Source organism: Capsicum annuum, chromosome 2 (assembly GCF_002878395.1).
Source record: "Capsicum annuum cultivar UCD-10X-F1 chromosome 2, UCD10Xv1.1, whole genome shotgun sequence".
Classification (NCBI taxonomy): Eukaryota; Viridiplantae; Streptophyta; class Magnoliopsida; order Solanales; family Solanaceae; genus Capsicum; species Capsicum annuum.
Genome location: NC_061112.1, coordinates 153,403,626 through 153,426,745, shown reverse-complemented (window position 1 = coordinate 153,426,745; position 23,120 = coordinate 153,403,626). Strand labels below are relative to the sequence as shown.

At 37.0% G+C, this 23,120-nt stretch overlaps 2 protein-coding genes and 1 long non-coding RNA gene across 5 annotated transcripts; 2 read left to right on the top strand and 1 right to left on the bottom strand.

Moving 5' to 3' along the window:
- Positions 1–45: 45 nt before the first annotated feature.
- LOC107860787 (actin-related protein 2) lies at positions 46–10,746 on the top strand. The gene is made up of 15 exons (XM_016706261.2): positions 46–350; positions 1,081–1,191; positions 1,641–1,775; positions 1,913–1,984; positions 2,077–2,155; positions 2,349–2,398; positions 2,672–2,775; positions 2,881–2,949; positions 3,021–3,084; positions 3,274–3,342; positions 4,168–4,251; positions 4,359–4,417; positions 9,218–9,284; positions 9,793–9,876; positions 10,262–10,746. The coding sequence occupies exons 1-15, from the start codon at positions 309–311 to the stop codon at positions 10,340–10,342; spliced, it is 1,170 nt and encodes a 389-aa protein (XP_016561747.2). The 5' UTR covers positions 46–308; the 3' UTR covers positions 10,343–10,746.
- Positions 10,747–11,056: 310 nt separating this feature from the next.
- Positions 11,057–12,605, bottom strand: LOC107860788. Of its 3 annotated transcripts, none has more exons than XM_016706263.2 (3): positions 12,464–12,605; positions 11,985–12,184; positions 11,057–11,547 (listed from the first exon to the last, which is right to left on the bottom strand). In XM_016706263.2, the coding sequence occupies exons 2-3, from the start codon at positions 12,157–12,159 to the stop codon at positions 11,207–11,209; spliced, it is 516 nt and encodes a 171-aa protein (XP_016561749.1). In that variant the 5' UTR covers positions 12,160–12,184; positions 12,464–12,605; the 3' UTR covers positions 11,057–11,206. The 3 variants fall into 3 exon arrangements, with proteins under 3 accessions (XP_016561749.1, XP_016561750.1, XP_016561748.1); XM_016706264.2 differs by lacking the exon at positions 12,464–12,605 and adding an exon at positions 12,282–12,438; XM_016706262.2 differs by having other exon boundaries at positions 11,985–12,469.
- Positions 12,606–12,627: 22 nt separating this feature from the next.
- On the top strand, positions 12,628–20,324 carry LOC124896127. The gene is made up of 2 exons (XR_007052630.1): positions 12,628–12,935; positions 20,029–20,324. It is a non-coding gene; the product is annotated as an uncharacterized LOC124896127 (long non-coding RNA).
- Positions 20,325–23,120: the final 2,796 nt, after the last annotated feature.

The window sequence follows — 23,120 nt, the reverse complement described above, 5'->3', positions numbered from 1 at the left end:
ATAAAAAAACATAAATATTCTTGAAATAGCCATAGTTAAATTAATTTGTCATTAGTATTCTCGAAAGAGTAGAGTCGATTCCGTGAATTGTTACAAAAAATAAAATTTTGAAGCGATAATCAGACAAATTTTATACTACTAAAAGGAATTGATTGTGAAACGACACGACAGTTCACCAAGAAAACGTAGAAATTGGAAAGTGAGGAAATAGGAGGACGCAAAACGGAATAACTTCCGGTAAGCGGAGCTAGTTCACTCCACGGCCTGTACCTTAACAACAACTTCTTCTGTCAGTGAGTAGCTACAATATGGACAGTAGAAATGTCATCGTTTGCGATAACGGCACTGGGGTATTATTAATTCTCTTTCTCTTCTTGAATTTCATTTGGAATCCCATTGCTTAACACAATTGCTTTTAATCTGCTGCAAATTCATCTCAACATGTAAAACCAAACTGATCTTTAATACCTGATTACAGAAAACGGGAATAAAGTTGGGGACTTTGAATGTGTCAATATATTACTTCTAATTTCTCAATTACTCCCGGATCTGCTAACTTGACTCCATGCCCTCTTTTTTCCTTTACATTATTACACTACTCTGTTCGATATCAAAGCTTTCTGATTTTCTCCTAAATTTTGGTTTATTTTGTTCAGATACATTTCATCCCTACACAGTTACGTACAGTTTTAATTTGTATCAAAAAAGAAAGAAAAACTTTGGTTTTGAGTCTGGCATGATCAAATGGTTACCTGTTCTTGAAAATTAAATCCTTGTCAATCACTTCTCCTTCACAAGATATAAGCGAGATCATCATCCACCAACTCAAGCATGATGCTCTTCCTTTCCTAGTGGAACCTGCTATTCAGTATCAAGTGAAAGAGTTTTTGTACCGAGCATTTGCTTAAACGTAACTAATGATTCTAGCTATTGCCTTTCTTATGTTTGTTTCTCTCTTTTAGACTTTTCTTTTGTGGCCAGTCATGGTGGTCCTAATACATTTTTTTGAACTATTTTGATATCTAAATGGACCGTACAATGATGTGTGCCAATTCTCAATGTTTTAATGAACTAATGCAGTATGTCAAGTGTGGCTTTGCGGGTGAGAATTTTCCCACATCTGTATTCCCTTGTGTTGTGGGGAGGCCAATGCTAAGATATGAAGAATCCCTCATGGAACAAGACTTGAAGGTAATCATCTGTCTCTTTATTCTTACCCTTCAATGAAAAATGGGATACTTCTCTTGCATTTATAGACAACTAGGGAGCTCTTCCTAGAGAAAGAAAATATGGGTTGTAACTTCACTAGTTCAGCAGTTGCTTGCTAAACCAGATGTTATAGCTACTTCTTGTGAAATGAAGTCTTGCCTTTTTGTTTGAGTTCCAATGCACCTCAGGGATTATTAGAATTCTGCTTACGTTGTATATTCCTGGATTCTTTGTATATACTTCTAGGTTGCAACGAGGACATCGGGAACCTTCCTGCCATCTCTTTTGTACTTATGTCCCCTTATTATGTTTCTCTCTTTTCGTCTTGTATTCTTCTGTTATATACTTTGGTATCTAACTTTTGAGCTTCATAAGTAATGCAACTCCAGCCTTGCTGACTAATGCTCATTTCTTTTACATTCTTCCTGTAGGATATTATTGTGGGAGATGATTGCTTGAAGTTGCGCCATCAGTTAGATATATCTTATCCTGTCAACAATGGAATTGTGCAAAACTGGGATGATATGGGTAATGTGTGGGATCATGCATTTTACAATGAACTGAAGGTAGCTCTCTACTGCTAACTTCCCTGTGAAAATTTCTAATTGGTTGAAATTTTCCTTGCTATTTTTGTTTTCAATGCTTATTATATGGAGAGTTCATGATTAACTGAAAAAGCTTTCCTTTCATTCTGCTGTTAAAGGTAGATCCAACAGAATGCAAAATTCTTCTGACAGATCCACCTCTCAACCCATCTAAAAATCGTGAAAAGATGGTTTGTTAATGTTTTTCTCTTTTGAAAAATACATTCCCTGTTTGTACTGCTCAATTATTTTTAACTCATACGCAGATTTACTTGAGTGACAGGTAGAAACAATGTTTGAGAAGTACAACTTTGCTGGTGTCTTCATCCAAATTCAAGCCGTTCTAACATTGTATGCTCAAGGTACCATTATACATGTATGAGTTCTTGGGGCATATCATTTTGAATTCTCTGCGAAAGGACCATCATGAGTAGATATTTCAATTTTTTGGCGGGTATTTGTTACAAGGGTGTGGGGTTAATTAGATATTTTTTCTTCTACTTGGGTCCTATATGGTTATAGATTTTCTCATCATTGCTGTTTCCAAACATGCAGGTTTGCTGACTGGGCTGGTCATCGACTCAGGTGATGGAGTTACACATGTTGTAAGTTTGTGTCATGAGCTAGTTATCTTGGTTCAACATTGACTCAAAAGATTAGGTTATCTCTTAAATAGTTTGAGGTAATCAAACTAGGAGTTACAATTGCTAAACGTAGGACAGTTTTCATGCATAAGATTTCTCCTTGAAGCTGGTCAATCTGGTTATGAAATCAGTGTTTTTTTTGGTTATTTGTTCTTTTGAGGCACATGGTTGTACTTGCGATTAACCATGGGATATATTTTCTTCAGTGTGTTATTCAGAAAATTATTGATGCAGGTTCCTGTTGTTGATGGATACTCATTTCCTCATCTCACGAAAAGAATGAATGTTGCTGGACGCCATATAACGTCTTGTATGGTTGATCTGCTACTTCGGAGAGGGTAATTGCCAACACATATTTGAAGTAAACTAAATAGGGTCATTCATGCTATATTTGATTAATTTAAACCATTACTGGAGTTCTGATGGTCAGTCAATATCTGAAGGTATGCAATGAATAGGAGTGCCGATTTTGAGACTGTCAGGGACATTAAAGAAAAGTTGTGCTACATTAGGTGATATTACTTGTGTCATAAATTAATTCCTTTACTACTTCTGGTGAGTAATGGTATTTGCTTTACTGCAGTTATGATTACAAGAGAGAATATCAGTTGGGGCTTGAGACTACTATTCTTGTTAAGAATTATACTGTGAGTAGGCTCCATCCATATAAGGTTTTAATTGGAAAAAGCAAAGTTACAACTTCTATAATTTAAGCTTTTCTATGACATTGATCTTTTTAGGTATGGTATTTTGCTCTTGGGTATAAAGATCTTTTTCTTTTTTACCACAAGAAAGTCGGTCATTCAGTGACTCATTGATTCAGTTGTTTTTAACAGCTTCCAGATGGGAGGGTACTTAAAGTTGGCACAGAGAGGTTCCAGGCACCTGAGGCTCTTTTTACTCCAGTGAGCATGCATTCTCATTTTTATTTTCCTCTTTCAAAAATCAGTAACTTATCTTTTTCACATAAATGTTCTGGTTCTGCTGGTTCCTCGTAGTGGGGAAGACGAAAGGCAGTTGATATTTTCCCCTAAAGAAATCTAATCCCATATAAACTGGATGTCTATGTGACATTGGCATCTAAACAATGACCATCTTTTGTCTTGACAGCTTCTTAAATTTGGTGGTTCTTGTGCTATTGAATCACTATTTTTTGCTCTCAACCATCCAATAGGAGTGTAGTAGAGTCTTATGTTCAAACTGTAATTAAACTAGGTACAACTAGTTCTTTAAGATCAAGAGAGAAAGAGGAGAAGAAAGAAACAGAGAAATGAAGCAGAGATATGGAATAGGGAATGTGCAGATTTCTTGATTACTGAATTGAGTTAAATGAATCGTAAATGGTACATGAGATAGGTATTTATAGACCACATACTAGAGTAGTTCATAACTAACTATGCTACTCACAATGCCACTAGTTAGTTATAACTAACTAATGGACTATAACTGATTTCTGGAAAGTAACTAACAAGCTATACATTGACACAATATTCTTGATTAACGTGTATTACAATACTCAACACAAACCAATTTATTTTAGGCAAATTGAAGCAAGAACACATTAGTCCGAACTGCATGGTTCGAAATGTTATTCTATGCTTCTCCAAACTTCAAATGATGGGTTGATGTATGTAGAAGGAAGCTAAATTAAAATATTATTCCATGCTTCTCCAAAATTTTAATTGATCACGTGAAAGGAAGCTAATTGTCACTTTTGTTGATTATTTCAGGATCTTATTGATGTTGAAGGTGATGGCATGGCTGACATGGTATTTCGTTGTATCCAGGAGATGGATATTGACAACAGGATGATGGTACTTCAATTTTGAAGCTTTTTCTGTATACTTTGCCATAGTATTGCCATTTCATGTCCATCTTATGTTTAATGTAATAATCACTATTTTGATTATTTTTTTTGCAGCTCTACCAACATATTGTTTTGAGTGGCGGAAGTACTATGTATCCTGGCTTACCTAGTCGGTAAATTACTCAAAATACTCTTCCTTATGACTAAGTTTGAGAACTGAGCTGCTGAGTTAATTCTAAATGGTACACTTCATCAAACTTTTGTAGGATGTTTTAACTAGTGTGACAGCTTGCTTTGAGTTTATGAACCAAATTATATCCTTGAATTTCTCAGGACTAATCTTTGATCAATCTTGCCGAGATTCTGAACTATTTAACTGTTATTCTATAACTTTAATAACTCTCTTTTATAGTGTGAAGAAATCTAGTTCACCTCCCTGTGAATTATGAATTTTCTGATTCCCCTCTTGATACCGAAATAAACTACGGAATCAAAAAACTAAACTACAATACAAAATCGAAAGATAAAGATAGATAGGAAGTCAATAAGATAGACACAATGAAAGGAATATAAAGAAAATAAAGAGTGTATCAAACCCTAAACCCTCAATCAGTTGGCCAAACAAAGCACCTAAATCTTACGTAGACCTCAAGAGAATTGGATTCCCGAGCAACCCACGTTTCTAAACGAAAGATCAACACAAGCGATTCCACGCTTGCCTCACACTCTCACAAGAGTTTACATTCACAATTCTTCAATAACTACTTACTAAATGAAAGAGAATTCCTATTTATAGTTTAGGCTAAGTTATTACATCTTATGGGCCCACAAATGACCCATTTGGAAAGACAAAACATAGCAGCCCATTAATCATTCGCTTGAGCATTTATAGAGCATATGGGGCGCATCCCAAGGGCATAATGGACTGTTTTGACCCGCTCTAGCAAATCTAGAGCAGGTTGGTACACCTCCAAAGCATGTGGGGCGCATGTCATCTTCCGGGGGCTTTCTAGCCCTGTTTTGCCTTCCCTTGTCTACTTTAACGTGCCTTGACCCTCCTTGATCATCTTAGCCATCCATTTGGTACCCTTTGATAGCACCACGGAGTCATCAAGCGCCCCTTGAACCATAAGCATCCTCTCCCAATATCCGGAGGCAATTTGGATTGTATCATTCTCTCCTTCTTGAAAAAGATTCGCCCTCGAATCTACAACCTTAAAACACAATAGAAGAATGCACAACCAAGACATCCTCGAAGCACGAGGGTTAAAATCAAAAAATCCATGTCAAGGAGACACCCATTTCATATATAACCAAACATCCTTCAAGCCAATGGAAGAGAATTCATCATTTAAGGTGCAAAAGAGTTGTCTATAAGAAGCATTATGAAACGAGGAAACTACCAAAGTCGTAAGACACAAGTGCTTCTTTGTTTCCCATAAGGCCATACCCAAAAACTCTCACCTCTATCTAAAATAAATTCAACATCAACATGGACATCATCAAATGCAAAGAGGTAGTAAAAGAAAGATGTGAAGAAGATGAATCCCGTCCAAGGTGTGTCCGTACTTGAGAGTAGCCAGGTACTCAAGAAAGCTAGTAATCAAATAACTAGAAGTTGGAACAACCAAGGATGGAGTCAAGTCATTAGGATGCACATCGCCCTCTTTTCAAGACAACCCATGTTCAAATAAAATGCATTTTCAACACAAACATGGTCATTGTCATAAGCAAAAAGACAGAAAAGAAAAGAGTTAATGACACCATTCTCATCTAAATTACCCTCAAGCATGATATACAGTAAGGGAATCCATGAGAAACCAATTCACTCCAAACCAAAGGGTATACCCAAGAAGTTGGGTGACTTCTTTTCATGGCACGTAGCATGTTCCTAAGAGTCCTTCCTATTACTTCAACTTGTCCAACCACACAAGTGTGACAAGAATTAGGAAACCAAAGTTGTACATCAAGTACACACCAAGGACTCTTCCATAAGCAACAAATAGATTGCACATTGAGAATGTAAGGCCCACACAATGCAAGCACCCAAGTCAAACACCATAAAGGAATCACAAAGACACTAATACTTTCATGGTGAGACATAATATTAATCAATTTCAAGGTTTTATTCAAAATGAGGAAAATATCATCATGTCTCCGAAGATCATTAGGAATATGAGGGGGTAGGTGCATACCTTGGAAGCAACGCCTTGAAGTTGTTCTCTTGTCCTCCATAGGTGCTTTACAAGAATCTTTTCTTCCATGCATCAACTTGGACCAGTATGCTTGATCCTTTTGCCTCTTTGTAGGAATTTCCTTGGAAGGTAACTTCTTCTTTCGATCCATGAGGTTAGATGCTTCACTTCTTGTAATAATTTATCCATCAACCCATAGGAGTTTGATTAGGTTCCTCCTTTGAGTCAAGTCTTCATCAACCTTGGAATCCTTGAATAAGAACTCATCCAGACCTTCAAACTCATGCTCATGAGAGGTCTTCTTTGAATCCTCCTTTGGAAGCATTGGCTCATGAACCTCATACAATTTAATCCTTGGCTCAATATTCTCACGCGACTCTCCTTCTTGAGCCAAGTTCTTATCCCCATTCTTAGCTTCCTCTTCCCCTTCACCTTCAACTTGATTGGGTTGACTTTGGTTTAGTGGAGTTTGGGGTAGTTTAGGGAAGGTATTTTGAGCATGGCCACTCAAGGAAGCTTGAAAGTTTGGTGGATTGGAAAGGGTGGAGTTAGGGAAGTTTCGATGATCTATGATGTTATCCATCCTTCCACGCTTGCCTCACACTCTCACAAGGGTTTACATTCATAATTCTTCAATAATTACTTACTAAATGAAAGAGAAGTCCTATTTATTGTCTAGGCTAAGTTATTACATCTTATGGGCCCAAAAATGACCCATTTGGAAAGACAAAGCATAGTTGCCCATTAATCATCCGCTTGAGCATTGATAGAGCACATGGAGCGCATCCCAAGGGCATAATGGACTGTTTTGACCCGCTCTAGCAGATTTGTGTGGGTTGGGTGTACCTCCAAAGCATGTAAGCCGCATGTCATCTTCCAGGGGCTTTCTAGCCCCGTTTTGCCTTCACTTGGCTTCTTTAACATCCCTTGACCCTCCTTGATCGTCTTAGCCATCCATTTGGCACCCTTTGATAGCACCGCAGAGTCATCAAGCGCCTCTTGAACCATAAGCATCCTCCCCCTAGATCCGGAGGCAATTTGGATTGTATCACCTCTTGCAGAATCAAAATTTGCTAATTCCATCCTTCTGATAGCAGTCAGCTTTAGTATCTCCTACTAACAACTTATTCCTCATAGATGCTCTATTTTTCACTTGCTCATAAGACCCCCTGACCCCTCTGAAATTGTTAGTAACCGAATTGACACTAAATGTAAGAAGGCATAACTAAATATACAAATTAATACCACATTCCATCTGTATCATTGAATCCTCTCCCCCACCTTCTCTGTCACCAGCTTCTTTCATGCCAGTCACTTCTCTGCTTAAACTTGGTAATGGTCTGTTTGTTATGATCCATTGCAAAGTCCCACTTCGGTACTACAAAGTATTGGTGTGGGGTATTTATAACCTTGGGCTCTCCCACCTTAATAGCTAGCTTTTGGGGTGCGGTTCTCTTAAGGTTGTAACAGTGGTATCAGAGCCACCCATCACCCTTCGCGCCCACCGTGCCTTGGATGGTGACGCCGGTATGGCAGTGTTCGGCCGGGGCTAGCAATGTTTAGCGCACAGCCATCGAGGCACCTGACTCGAAAAGGGTTACCTGGGAAAGAGCTGCCTACATAAGTAGAGTGAAAGCTACCCAGAGTGGAGCCGTCGAGGATGACGGATGCAGAGCGTGGTGGTTTGTTATGATCCATTGCAAAGTCCCACATCAGTACTACAAAGTATTGGTGTGGGGTATTTATAACCTTGGGCTCTCCCACCTTAATAGCTAGCTTTTGGGGTGCGGTTCTCTTAAGGTTGTAATACTGTTTCTATGGAAAGGCTATTATTCACAGACCTAATCGCGAGGAGAACGAAATTTAGGATATATTATCTGTTTCTTTTTCTGTAGCTCAGGATTTCATGCCAAATTTCAAAACTAAATATGATTTATAAATGCAAAATATAAGAAACTTCCAATGCTATCACCAATGATATCTCTATAACTTGATTGGTAACAAAGGTAGGGGTAAGGCGTACTCCCACCTTCCCAAGGCCCCACTTGTGGGACCACATTGGGTATGTCGTTGGTCCCATATTTACATCTCTGTGATAGAAGATATTTGGGCTGCAAGATATGGATGAGACTGATGGGTGGGCAATTACCTCTCAGCTAGTTGAAAGTTAACTGCACTGCAAAAGGGTGTCAGTGCAGTAGGCACTCAAAACTAAAGGGTTCAGTTGGCCTAAGTGGTTCAAATGATTTATACTCTAAAGAGATTAACTTCTCCAACCACAAGGAGGCCATAGGACATTTTAATACCATAGAGATAATTAGTGAATTCTTCAAGCCATAGGTGGCAAGTTGGTTTTGTTTTCTTCCACTCTCTGTCCCAACTTGGATGTCCATTTTCTGTGTAGACCTTATGTGTGTATTTTGTTTTCACTACTTTTTAACCTTCATCTTGTTGTGTACGATAAATTAGAATATAGCATTCTATTCAAGAGGGTAGGAATATTATTTAGAAAGGTGCTATATTTGGAGATTCAGCCATACACTTTGATGCATGAGGGTTTCCTGTTAAGAATATCTGTAAGATGGCATCGAGAAGGAATTTCATTTCTCTTTGTGATTTATTCCCTTAAACTCTACTTTTGCAATTATGGTATCTTTTGTTTACAGTGGAAATGAAAGGAACGAGAAAGAAATTTTGTTTATTCCTGCTCCAGGACTGCATCTCTATTTTGTTTACATAAATAACAGCCATCTCTCCTTTTTTTTTAAACATTGACAGGCTTGAGAAAGAAATTTTGGACCGCTACCTTGATGTTGTTCTGAAGGGGAACAAAGATGGTTTGAAGGTACCGTTCGGCTCATATTTGTTCTTATCAGAATTTCTTGAGGTTTTTGGCTTATGGATCAGGTTGTGCGATAAAAAGTAGCATTTATTTGAGGAGGCTTAACCACAAACCTGATTTGTTATTTCACACAATAAAATTTTGAATAACGGCATTTGAAATCTGATTAAAAGGCATGGTAATCCGTTCTCCCTTAGTAAAAGCCATTCAGTAAAGGTTTCATTAAACCAAAGAAGCGAAAAAGCAAAAACAAGAACCATAGTGGAAAGGTTGGAGGAGAGGGGAGTGATTGAATTAAGTATCTCCATCTCATTGGTAACTGCAGCTTATCTGCTCCATGTAAAGTCAAGTCAATAAAGTGATGGAGATAAGATTTGGAAAAGGACGATTAGGATTTAGCATATCTAGGAAGTTGGATTACATATTGTCCTTTTATGTGTTGCTTGGTTTTCTTAAAGATGTTGAAATTTTCTCTTTTTCAAAAGTTCGTTTCACATCTTTTCTGCAACAGAAATTGCGCTTACGAATAGAAGATCCACCAAGAAGAAAGCATATGGTGTATCTCGGAGGTGCGGTGCTTGCAGGAATTATGAAGGTATGTGATATCGATTTCATCTCTGTAGCCCCCATCTCTGCTCCTTCCCTGATTCTGCATATAAAAGAGTGTTTATTATAGCAAGTTAAGAAATTTTATGCTGTAGATTACATGTTTTTCTTTATATTATGCTTAAATCATAATGGCTGGTATATGTCCATGTTTAATGATTCTTGCTGTCCTATTCTAGTCAGGATGCTCATTCACTTAGAAGTCATTCTTGCCATTTTTCTTCTTGAGAAATATTGTGTTTTTCTCACTATCCGAAAAAGGAAAAGAATTGTTATGAATCAATGCACACCCTAATCGAAGAACATACAATTTGAAAGCAACATTATGATGTAAACAGAAAAGAAATAATTCGATAATCGAATAATTTCTGCAGGATGCCCCTGAGTTTTGGATCAATAGACAAGATTATTTAGAAGAGGGAGTTGCATGCTTAAGCAAGTGTGGCCAGGCATGATTTTCATGTCCATCACTTGCTTAAGGTTTTTTGCTAACATTACAAAAGAACGTGGAATATACAGCGAAGACATGCTGGCGACGACTGTGAATGAAGAAGCTCTTGTATTGTATTTAACTTGAAAATTCTCAAAGTGATAGGAAATGTTATCCTTGAATGTTTTTTGCTGCATCTGTAGTTTATCTTAGTTGAACGGGACTTCGTAAGGGCTTGAATTTGTACAGTCAATACTGAATTAAAAGATTGCTCGACTTCTTTTCATTCCCTGTCAACCCCTTTTGTGAAGTTTATCAAATGTGAGCTCAAACATAAGCAGCTTATCGCGTAAACTGGTGCAGGCAGAAGAGGTTGTGAACTAATTCTCAAATATATTACAGCTTGAGGTATATTGGATGTTTGTTGAATGTTATTGTTGTTCTTTCTGTCCAGATATTAACTTTATATTCCTTGTCAATCCACACCCGTGGTTGAAAACGGCTTTGTTCATCTTAAGGTTTATGAATCGGTGTGCCATGCCTAAGCTTGTATTTTTTTCTCTCTTATTGCAGCTGTTTCCAGGTGCAGTATTATTTTCGCCCGATTTAATGTTGTAGAATGACATTTTTTATCTTAATGACAGCTAGCATCTGTGATTTGCTGTTCGAATCAAGTGATCAGAGTAGAAAGTTGTCATTCGAATAAAAGGTGAAATGAGATTCCCTCAACAGCATAGTGTGATGCAAGCTTTTGATTACTGGAAATAAAGTAACATGAATTATACATATTATTCCCAATAAATGGGAAATGAAAAGTGAAAGAGGAGAAGACATATATGGAACAATTAAAAAGAAAGCCATCCAAATGAAATAAGATATTGGGCATCATCTAATTTCCACAGAGAGCAACATTTTTCTTAGTAGGTCTGAAATTCAAAGCAGTGAGACTATAGATGCACGTGTTTGCTTGTTTAGCTTTGATGGTAATCTCATCAGTAGTGGTTCTTGTAGAGCCAGGTACATTGCAGGAAGAAGATGAGCTTCCTATAAGGCTAGCCCTGCAAGAATTGCCCACTGCTTTCTCTGCAGCACACTCTATTCCATCCACAGAAGGTATCTCCAACCTGTAAACTCCATATCTGTTGGTTGTTCTGTTCACTGACACTGATACCAGCTCCGCGGTCCTTGTAGACATTGCCTTGAACGTGCAATCTATCTTAACTTCTACACCTGTTCATTGTTTATATTAACCAACTAACACTAGAGCTAGCATTATCAACCCACCCGTCCAACCCGCCTAGATTTAAGCAAGTTACTTTATGATCCATTTGTTGACTTGATCGGATATCCAACGACCCATCAAATTATTGGATCAGAACGGGTCAAAATTTGATAGTCAAATTTAGAGATTGAGAAATATGTTAGTTTAGAAGAACTTAGCTTCCAAACTTCCTTTTTCAAAAAGCAAAGTAAAATATTAAGTAAAATTATCAACCCATGACCATTCTCAACCTTGTCAAAACCTTCATCCATCATGTGTAGGTTGTACCTGATATAAAGGCAAACAATATCGACTAACTTTGACCCAAGCAAATTGGGTCTTGACCCGCCCAAACCTGACCCAACATGTTCATTCCCAAGAACTTGTTAAGGAACAGAGAGTGTACCTGGCATGAAGTAGCTGTGCCTGGAGAAGGAATTATTGGAGCAAATGTCACAGTAAACCATACCCATGACAGTGATATGGGAATTGGACACTTTTGCTGCTGCCGAAAGACTCAACCACAAGAAGCAGCATGAAACCACCAACAGGACGTGTGTAGCAGCAGTAGTCGTCGTCATGGCAAAAGCAAAAACACGAACTTACCTGAGAACTTGAAAGAGTTAAAAGACTCAGAAAGCAACAGATAAAACTACTAGTATGTGAATAGCTAGAAAATCGAGCAGCCAAGTGATTATATTACGTTAAGCAAGAACGCAAAATGACTAGCTAATATGGTTGAACAATTTTATGTTAACCACAAAAAAAAAAAAATTAAAAAAAATGAGGAAGATGTGAGCTACAGTGGGTATATGGATAATGAGTAGCAACGACAGAAATGAAAAAGAGAGATCAAAGTTGAAAAGAGGGAGACAGGGATAGAACCTTATTGCTAGTAAGAATTCACAAACAAACAAATCATGTGAACTTTCTTTGGAATTTTGTAAGGGTGGATGTGTAGGAAAGAGAGTATACGTAGCGAGCAAGTAGACAAATTCATTACATAGAGGAATAAATAGGACACCCCATGGCCATTTTCCTTTCACTTTCATCCTTGTTTGTAATTTACGATGGTCTTGCTCCTTAACGTGATATATATATATATATATATATATATATATATATTATATAAATAAAAATTTACTAACAAAGCTGTCAGCTGCTTCTTGAACTTGCTACTGTCTATTTACTATTTTACCTAACTCCAAGGAGGGAGTCACGGACTTGCAACTCTCTCCATATCTTCAACTACTTTTTCTAAGTTATAAATAGACTGGGCAGAGAGAAGGATGTTTCTACTGAGAATCATGTGATCATTGAGGCAAAGAATTAACCCAAGCATAACTTCACATTTATTGTAAGTTCACTTGTCGTTCTCTTTTTTAATTTATGAGTTGAAGCATTCATTGTTGTACTTCCATGCATCAACTGGAACTGCCTGCACTTGCTTGGTTATGTCTAAACAATGATATACATACATACAGAGGAAAAATACAAGCGGCAAAAGCATTTCCAATATTGCAATGGACCTAATTTTACCTCTATCCTAACCATGTATAATGCACTCAAGCTAGTCCATTTAAAGCGCAATCGCTTGTTAAATTTTTTTTGCCAACCATATATAGCCGGTTAAGGGTCACTCTCCCTTTCTATCTTGTTTTCCATTTGGGGCTATAAATTCTTTTAGTGCAATTAGGTGCCAAGTCATGTTTCTTTTAACTTAATATGTTTTGAGAAATATTACACAAACACAGAGAGAGAGAGAGAAAGAATCATACATTACTTAGCTTAAATCAAGCGAGTTAAGTCATATATAACCTGAACTTTATACAAAAATGGTTGAAGTTCAGTCACATATATAGTGTGACCATCATGTATAAATGGCTGAAGTTGCTTGTCTTTAAATTGTCTGAGGTAAGATTTTGGTGCTCTACACATAGACATCTATGTTTGAACTTGAGAAATGCACACTTGAAGTCAATTTAAAAGCGGCTAAACTTATAAAAATTTAGGATTTCCGTCTGTAGCTTAAATGGGGTTTAGTCACATATATTGGGCTTAGTCATAACTAGAATCGTTAAATGAGTGGGTCAGATTGAATTTTTTTTTTTATTCAAAAGATGCATTTAATATAACTTAAAAGCAGGAGTGCCCAGATTAATCTGGTTCAAGTACAAGTACATTTTGAACAGGGTCTCCTTGAGACAAAATGGTAGAGCTCCAAACTTGTCTAACAAAAAGATCAGTTCCTAGAATGTCCGCCCATAAAGCTTGTTGTGCGCACATGGGAGGAATTGCAAAGACAACCACACTTTCATACTTTTGCCTTTTTGCTCCTTCTTGGGCAAGCGCATCCGCAACCTTATTTTGCTCTCTATAGTTGTGTTGCACCTCCGGATGACCCAGCTCCGCCAGTAGTGACCTGCATTCCTCAATAAGACCATCATATAATAGGTTTCCATTAGTGATCATGTTGATAACAAGCATAGAGTCTACATCAATATGGATGGGGTGAGGTTGTTAATTTTAACCAACCTCAGTCCCTCAACTAAAGTGATAAGTTCCATCTGATTATTGGTTGCACAAGTGAAGCTTTTGTAGAAACCTAATATCCAATCACCTTTGTGATTTTTGATTGCTCCCCCAATCCCCCATTTCTCAGGATTTCCAGTGCATGTCCCATCCGTGTTAAACTTAAAGGAGTTGTTTGAAGGGGGGTTCCACTTAACATAGATGCTAGTTGCCGGAGCTTTGGTAGTAGCAGGGTTTAAGCAACAGAACTCAACAACCTGTGCATAAGAGTTCTTGAAGGAGGGCTTGTTAGTATGACTATTAAAGAGGTTATCATTCCTAGTAGTCCAGATAGTCCAGAGGGAGAAGGAAAGGATGGTGGACCAAGAAAAGATGTTGTCAAATTGTTTATCCTTGATTTTCCTCCAAGTTGTGGCCCAATTTTCTCTTTTGAAATCAGAAACAACATTGGTTGAAGGGTTAAAGGAGCTTTGTCTCATGTCATTCCAAAAGCTGTTGATTAAGGTACAAGAGGTAAAAATGTGGTCAGCATCTTCAATTGGATGTTGACATTTTTTGCAGACATTGTCTACAATAATACCCATTCTGTTGAGGGTTTCAAGCAAGGGAGTCTATCATGGTATATGAGCCAGATAAAGTGCTTTACTTTATTTGGCACATGTAATTTCCAGATCCAGGTGAAAGAATTGCTTGTACTACTGGGATCTTTCAGGCTATTGAACAAAATGTGTTGGTAGGCACTTTTGCTACTGAAAATGCTATTTCCAGTGAGAATTCAAACAAGCCTGTCACTTTGGAGTTTAGGATTGAAGAAAGAGGAGCTGGTGATGGTATAAATGATGTTGGTGGGAAGGTCAAAGCTGATAGAGTTGAAGTTCCAGCATCCATTTTGGTAAACATCAGAGAGTTTAGTGTCCATGTGGTGTTCCATTAGTGGACCAGTAATGGAGTTTCTAAGGAAAAAGGTGGTTTTGGATCCACTAATCAGACCAGAAATTAATAAGGTCCCCATTATGAATAACCCAGTGTGAGGATTGCTTGCAGATGTTCCAACCCTTGATGAGTCCTTCTTGATGAGTCCTTTCCATGTTCTAGAGCTGGTATTTCTGTTTGCCATGCCTTTAGAGCCATGTTTAAAGAGCAGGACAGATGACCACAGAGTGTGGGGGTCAAGATTGAACTGGGAGAGAGTTTTGTTTATAGTTATGCAGTTTTTGGTATTGGCCCTTGCCATGAGAGTTAGGTCATCTGCAAAGAGCAGGTGAGAGATTTTGGGCCCTGAGTGGTTGATAGCAATAGAGTCCCAATTAAGAATGTCCACTTCATGGTTGATTCTTCTGGAGAGAATTTCCATGCAAAGGATGAAGATATAGGGGCTGGTGAGTCACCCTGCCTAATTCCTCTAGTAGGTTTAAAGAAATCAATTTTCCCATCATTAACTAAGACAACAATGTTGGTGGAGGTTATACAGGACACGATGCGAGTGATGATGTCTTTGGGGAAATTAAAGAAGAGAAGGGCAAGTCTGATGAATGACCATTCAAGCCTGTCAAACGCTTTTTCAAGGTCAATTTTTAGGATCATATTGCTCTGCTTACCTTTCATTTTATTGAAGTAGGTGATGAATTCCTGAACTATTATGGCATTGTCAGAAGCTCTTCTTCTTGAAAGAAAGCTTGCCTGATTCCTGCCAATAATTGAAGGAAGGGGGGATTTGATTCTATTGACTATAATCTTAGTTATGATCGTATACTGAGTGTTATAGATTCCAATAGGTTTGTAGTTTTTAAGGGTGGAGGAATTATGAGACAGAGGTAGGTGGAGTTGACCTGATCATCCATTTTGAGAATAGAGAAAGTGTAGACGCAGAAGTTAATGAGGGGTGGCCCTAAGATATGCCAGTACCTTTGGAAAATGAGGGGGTGAAGGCCATCAGGGCCAGGAGCCTTGGTGGGTTTGAAGCTGAAGGTGGCTCTTTTGATTTCCTCAGAGGAGGGGGGACTGGTAAGTTGATGGTGGTCTTGAGTGTTGATGGACCCAGTCACAGAAGGGTTGGATTGGTATTTGAGATAGCTTCAAGGGTGATCAGTGGTGAATAAGGCCTTATAGTAGTTAATGATTTTTGCCTTGATGTCTGCAGGTTCATAAAGCCAGATACCACTATCTTCCTGTAGGGCATTAATGGAATTCCTCCTTCTTCTATTGAGGGTAGATGTATGAAAGAATTTGGTGTTGGCATCTCCCTCAATGAGTCAACTGATTCTGAATTTCAATCTCCAGAACTCATGCTCATGTATGAGAATTTCACTGAATCTCTGAGAAAAAGAATTTTCAAGATTGTGAAGGAAATTGCTGGTAGGGTAGTTAGGGGACTTTTGAATACCAACTAGCCTGGCAAGACTGGTCTGTTTTTCCTTGAAAATGTTTCCAAAGGTTTCCTTGGTCTAAGCTGTAGCATTTTCCTAGAACTGAGCAGTAAAATTAGTAGAATTAGTAGAATTAGTGAGGTTAGAGGAGTTGTCAAAGGATTCTCTGACAAGGTGTTCAAATCCTTGGTGGGAGCACCACATACTCTCCATTCTAAAAGGTTTGTCAAGGGCTCCTTGATTGGCCTTTGATAGGCCAATAAGAAGAAGACAATGATCAGAGTGGGTTCTGGAGAGGTGGGTAACAAAGCCTCAGGAAATTTATGAATCCAAGTCTCATTAGCAAAACACCTATCAATTCTCCTATTTCTGTACCTTTTATTAGTCCAGGTGTACTTACTGCCTTTGAAATCTAGGTCCATAAGTTTACAGTTATTAATGCAGTTTCAAAATTGGTTGGCTCTACTATTGTTAATGGCATTACCTCCAAATTTGTCATTGGAGGTTAAGATCTCATTAAAGTCACCTCCCACTAGCCAACTATTTTGAGAGTCTCTATTGACCACATTAGCCATGATTTCTAATTGATTCCAAAGGGTTTTCCTATCATTGTAACAGGTGGCAGCATAAATTATTCTAAGGAACCAGATAGAGGGAGGGTTAGGTACCTGGACAACAACATGAATACTCTGAGAGGACATGGAGATGTCAGTGATGTCAAGCATGTCCTCTTTGAGGACCAACCCCCCAGATTGACCAGTGGCTTCAGACTGGATGTGCTTGAAGAAGCCAAGATTCTCAATAAGAGTAGACTGATCAGTCATTCTTGTTTCAAGAAGAGCCATCATAGAAGGTTTGTGAATACTTAGCATGGAGGAGCAGTGTCTTTGAAACTCCATACTGTTTGCCCCCCTAGCATTCCATATTATGAGATTCATCATCAGTCTTGGGAATGCTGGGGGGTTTGTTATTACTTCCTTCCCCTTCCCCAGTAGGTTGGGTGGTGTCATCATTTATAACTTTCTCTTCTTTGGGGATGATGGAGAGAGTTTTGCTACAATGAACCCCTGGTTTGAGGGGCTTGGAAATAAGATCCCTAGTTCAAATTTCATAAGGTTTGTTAGGCACAAAACTACTACCATTTCGTGTACTAATTCCACAAACTCTAGGGTTACTGGTTTTTCCAATGTTAGTACATCTATTTTTGGGACTTTCATAGATGCTGAGAGGGATTCCATTTCCCTGTTGCTTTCCCTCAGTTCTTTCAGGGCTTTTCCCTTTCCCCCATTTCCAGTATTAGGGGGTTGGTCATGGAGAGGGGATCCTGAGCTTGAGTAGGTTGATGGAGGCCCCCATGTTCTTTCACAAAAATAAGTTCTTGGTAAGGAGGTCTTGAGCCAGTTGAGGAAAGATGGGTATGCTCTGTGTGATCTGCCTCATGATGTTGTTGAGCATGGTTGGAGTGAGGGAGTCGAGAGAAGTCTGATTCATCACTCGTACCTATGTGGCCATCCAGGTGTTCTGGCCAAAGGTCATGAAGCCCTGATTGAGGCCCAGAGTAATCAGTTGTGCTAGGTATTTGGGGTCTCTCAGTCAGATTGATATCGGGTTTCTATCCACTTCCGGCTAGAAATTTAGTTGGAGATTTTGGATTCCCATCTTTAGCCATGATTTTGGAGTATTTTGAGGTGTTGGTAACAAGGTGAACAACTGTGGTGTTTGCCGATTGTTGCTTCCCGGTGGAGCCATTTAGAGTATGGTTTGAGCCATTTACATAAATCCCTTAATCTTTAAATGATATTACATAAAATCTCGACTATTTTTTTAATTTTTATTCCGATTTTTTGAAATAGTGATACATATAAAAAAAAGTGATACATTTGAAACTAACAAGATATTTATTTAAGGAAGTAACAAATTCTCTTTTATTCATTGTATTTTTTTATTTAAGGAAAGATATCTAATTTTTCTCTTTTTTTTAATTTAATTTAGGTGTTTTAATTATGTTTCTCTTTTTTCGTCTTTAATTATATAAGATATATTTTTTTTGGTCTTTTTTTCTCTTTTTTCGTCTTTAATTTTAGTCTGCTTTTTTTAGATTTAATTTTAATTATGTTTCAATTCTGCTTTTAGTCCTTTTTAAAAAAATATTATTACTTTTATTTCCTACATTGACTACACCATTACCTTTCATTAATAACATATGAATCACCCAATAATTGAAATAAATAATCGCATCTACCATGTGAATCACCATAATACCATATATATCACCCATTAATATCATTTGAATAACCTAATAATTGAAATTATCATCATAATATAATATGTATGACTCATTAATATCATATGTATCACCCGTTAAAATCATACAAAATATATCTATCGTATGAATTATCATAATATCCATATAATAATATCATATTTATCATTCATATGAATAACCATTAAAAGAATAAACATGTATGAATAACTAAATAAATTTATATATGTATCAATAGATTTTAAAAAAATATGGAAGAGGTTTTAGGAAAGGAAAAAAAAGTTGCATGTATTAATGAAGGTGAAAAAATCAGGAAGTAAGATGATTTAAGCATTGATGGAAGAGAAAAAATAAGATGATTTAATTGTTGATAATTAGGAAGATATTTTAGGGAAGAAAATCTTGAATGAGTTAATGTTGAAATAAAAATAGAATGTGGATTTTTTTTTATATGTATCAAGAGTGAAGTTAGAAAATAAAATTTTATGTAAATTTAAAAAAGAAAGAAATATTAAGTAATATAGTATTAAGTATGAAATTTTGTGTAATTTATCGTAATAAATAAGCAAGTTTATTTGGGTGGAGGTGGACATGAGCAAGATGGGCTCAGCAATAGGAGTAGGCTATAGTAAATACACTATAATGTGGGTGTAGGTAAGGAAAGTTTTCTTTTTGGGGACCATTTCACGTGGGAGGGGAAAAAGTTGTAGTGAAAACGTCATTTCGTTTTTGATTTTCTGGCACGTCTTTATGTGTCTGTGCACAGCGGCGGAGTCACAGCCAACGAAGGGTGATCAGATTAACATCTTTCGTCGAAAATTTTTTTTGAGTATATAGGTTAAATATAGATATTTATGGTTATATACATGTTGTTGCACACCCTTGACAAGCTAGAGAAGCATAGTCTAGTGGTTAAGAGTGTGCATTTCCGCATGAACAACCCGAGTTTGAATCTTGGCAGGTGCAACAGTGCTTTATTTTCTTTGTCTTTTAAATAGTTCTTTGCCCAAGAGAAAATATGAACACTCTTGACCAAAACTTCTGGCTCCGTCACTGTGACTGTGCAAATATATATATCATTCCGGACTCCACAATATATATTTTCATATCTTGCTCTTGAAGGATGTACACGTTTCCTACAATTAATGTTCAATTTCAGTTTCTCAAAAATCTATTGCATGCATGCGTAAATTGAGAGATTATCCATGTATTCATTGGTTCACCGTTAAATTATATCAGCAGTTTAAGTATATCCTAACATTAAAGTTAAAACTCTCCTGGTTATGTAGAGTTGGACAGAACTGGACTGCACTTCCCACCTGCTAATAGAAAGAAGAAGGAGCTAGGCCCAACTATATATAACGCTAGCTAACTGCAAATGGTCCACACATTCCCTTCATCTGTATGTTGTTAAGTTTTGTTTTTGTCAGATCGAAGATAACAATTTTCTTTTCAATGAGCCAATCATATTTCATAAGGTATATGCTTACATGTAATTTACCAATCAGATCAGTGTCCACCAAATTGTAAAACTACTATGTATATTAATTTGCTCTCCTTTAATTCTTCGTTTTTTTCTGGTTTAGTTATTTCTTTTGTTATATATATAGAGTCACTCCCATTTAATTTGGGTGGCATATATGATATGGCAATGCAGAACAGCGCACTAATTATTTGGTGATCTCATTTGATCATATCGTAGCACGTTGTAGTTTTGGGTTAGTGTATTTATTTATGTTTAGGTATTGAGATGTAGAGATACGTCATACTTGAATCATGATGACACCAGCTTAATAATATTGGGTCAAGGCTGGCCTTTGGCATTTTGTAAACAAATTGGGTCGTCATTAAGTTTGATTTCTGTTTGCTATTTCAATCCCTAATAATTAAAAGTTGGAGCCTGGGGGTTTGATCAGTCCACTAATACAACGTGCTTACAAAGTTCCAAAGAAATGGAGTACGTAATACTAGCTAGCTAGCTATATTAGTGTATGTACATTGGCGCGCGGAGCCACAGCCAACGAAGGGTGATCAGATGAACACCCTTCGTTGGAAATATTTTTCGAGTATATAGGTTAAATATAGATATTTATAGTTATATACATGTTGTTTAACACCCTTGACAAGCTAGAGAAGCATAGTCCAGTGGTTAAGAGTGTGCATTTCCGCATCAACAACTCGGGTTCAAACCTTGGCAGGTGTAGCAGTGCTTTATTTTTTAACCAAAAGTCTGGCTCCGTCACTAGGTATGTACTAGTACAATTTTAGTAGTATAGTTGTAATAAAAAAGGCACAGAACAAAAGGGACCAATTCAATAAGAAGAATATTTAGTCATCAATGTGCCAATCACGTATGGCTCATTGGAAAAAGCCTCATAAAAGGCAGATTTAGCATAACTTATACAATTCTGAAGAATTTTTTTCCATTAATGTAGCCTCCTGCAGCTGGGAATAAATTAGAGTCTTGGTGAAAACGCTGGACTAATTCCTAGCATTGGACTCGTCTTTTAATTTAAGCCTACTACTTATTAACAATGAATTAATGTGCATATCTTCTTCTTCTTCTTTTTTGTTAATTAAAAGCTATGCACATTTACTCATATCGATCGTTTCTCTAAAATTCTGACTTATCTAGTGTTATAATCTGCTATATTGCAAAATTATATTCTACTACTTCATTTATTAAAACAATAAAGTACTACGTAAAATATTTTATATGATGTTTTTACTATACAATTAACTTTCACACGTACTTCTCTAAAAACAAATAGTATTATATATTCATCGCTTTCCTTTAAATTAATATGGACAAGACAAACGTTGTAAATATCTTTTAGACGAGGTCATGTTTCTGGGGTGAAACCAAAGACCCTTTTCGTGGTTATATGATTTTTTTTTCTTTTTTTTTTTGGTAAAGGATTATATGAATAATTATTATTACACGTGACCCTAACTTTTTCGTTGCTCTGTATATTTGTAAACTAGTGTTTCTGTGATGGGAAAAGTTAGTTAATGAGTTACATTGTAGAATTCTTTTAAGTAATCTCTATATATTAAATATAAGAGAGGGGTGGGAAAGATGATTACTATTGGTAAAAATTTAAGTAGGCAAATCAACTGTACTATTATTTACAAACAAAAATTATGAAAGATTCATTAATTAGCAACAAATAAGGTACACAACTATACTAATATTTTCACTGGATTAATTATCTGGGAAAAGTTTGGTAATAGATGATATATATATATATATATATATATATTTCGAAGTGTGAACTTAACGAAGTAGACAGTATTGTTATCCAGTAAGAAATAAGCTGGTAATTTGTGGAGATGGGAGGTTAATGAATAGAAAAATGCCGACTTTATTAATGGAGAAAGAGACAAGGGCAACCATCCTTGTGTAAATCCAAGCCATCAATTTCTACTATTTGTCTCTAGCTACCCCTTGCTTCATTTTTCTCCCTTGTAAGGTACTTATATTGTATGAAGTAATTGGCTCAATTAATTCAAAACATTTCGACTATCTGTAAACATTAATTGCGAGCACAGATTTTAAAGCAAGGGCCGGGGCCGGGCCGGGCCGGGGCCCGGGCTGCTTCCTCCATCACTCTCACTTTTCCTATTAAACTCCATATATATTTTCATGGATGATGACGTGACGACCTACCGCCCCTTAATTCCTTCGCTAATTAACACTTGGAATTTTGATGTTTACGCATACATATACTTCTGGCTTAACAGTTAACAGCCGATCGAAACTCCTTTCTTTTAATAACATAAAAGTGAAATCAACTATATATTGTTTCTTTATATGATCATGGACAGTCTGTAGCATTTGAGCTTGAATTATTAGACTCTAGCTGCATTTTCTTTATCAGTGCGTGGCAATAGTATTAACCTTTCATTCATTCAAAGGAATAAAAAAGAGGAGGAACTCGATCGTTTTTGTTTCTTCCCAATAGGTGGTGTGGACGTACCATATTTTTGAGTATTTGGAGTGTATTCTTAACCCAAGAGGTGCTAAACATAGGAGCTTGCATGCAGTAGCCTAACGATTGTACGAGGAGTGGCCTTTTTGTACTGTTTAATTTTCTGCATTTATTTATGTACATCTTGACAGGATGGTTACACAATTAACAGCCAACTACTTATTTGGCATGTACAGAGGCTCATTTTCACTCTGCTCAAATGAAAGAAAAACGTTGGAACTGAACTTTATTTCATGAAGAATATTTTGATGCAACTGAAAAGGAAAAAACCAAAAAAAAAAGAAAAAAAAAAAAGAATTAAGGCTTCTAGCGTACACGATATATACATTGGCAAAAGGATGATTAAAGGTTTGTGAATATTTTTCAAGGTTTGCATGTACAACGAGCTC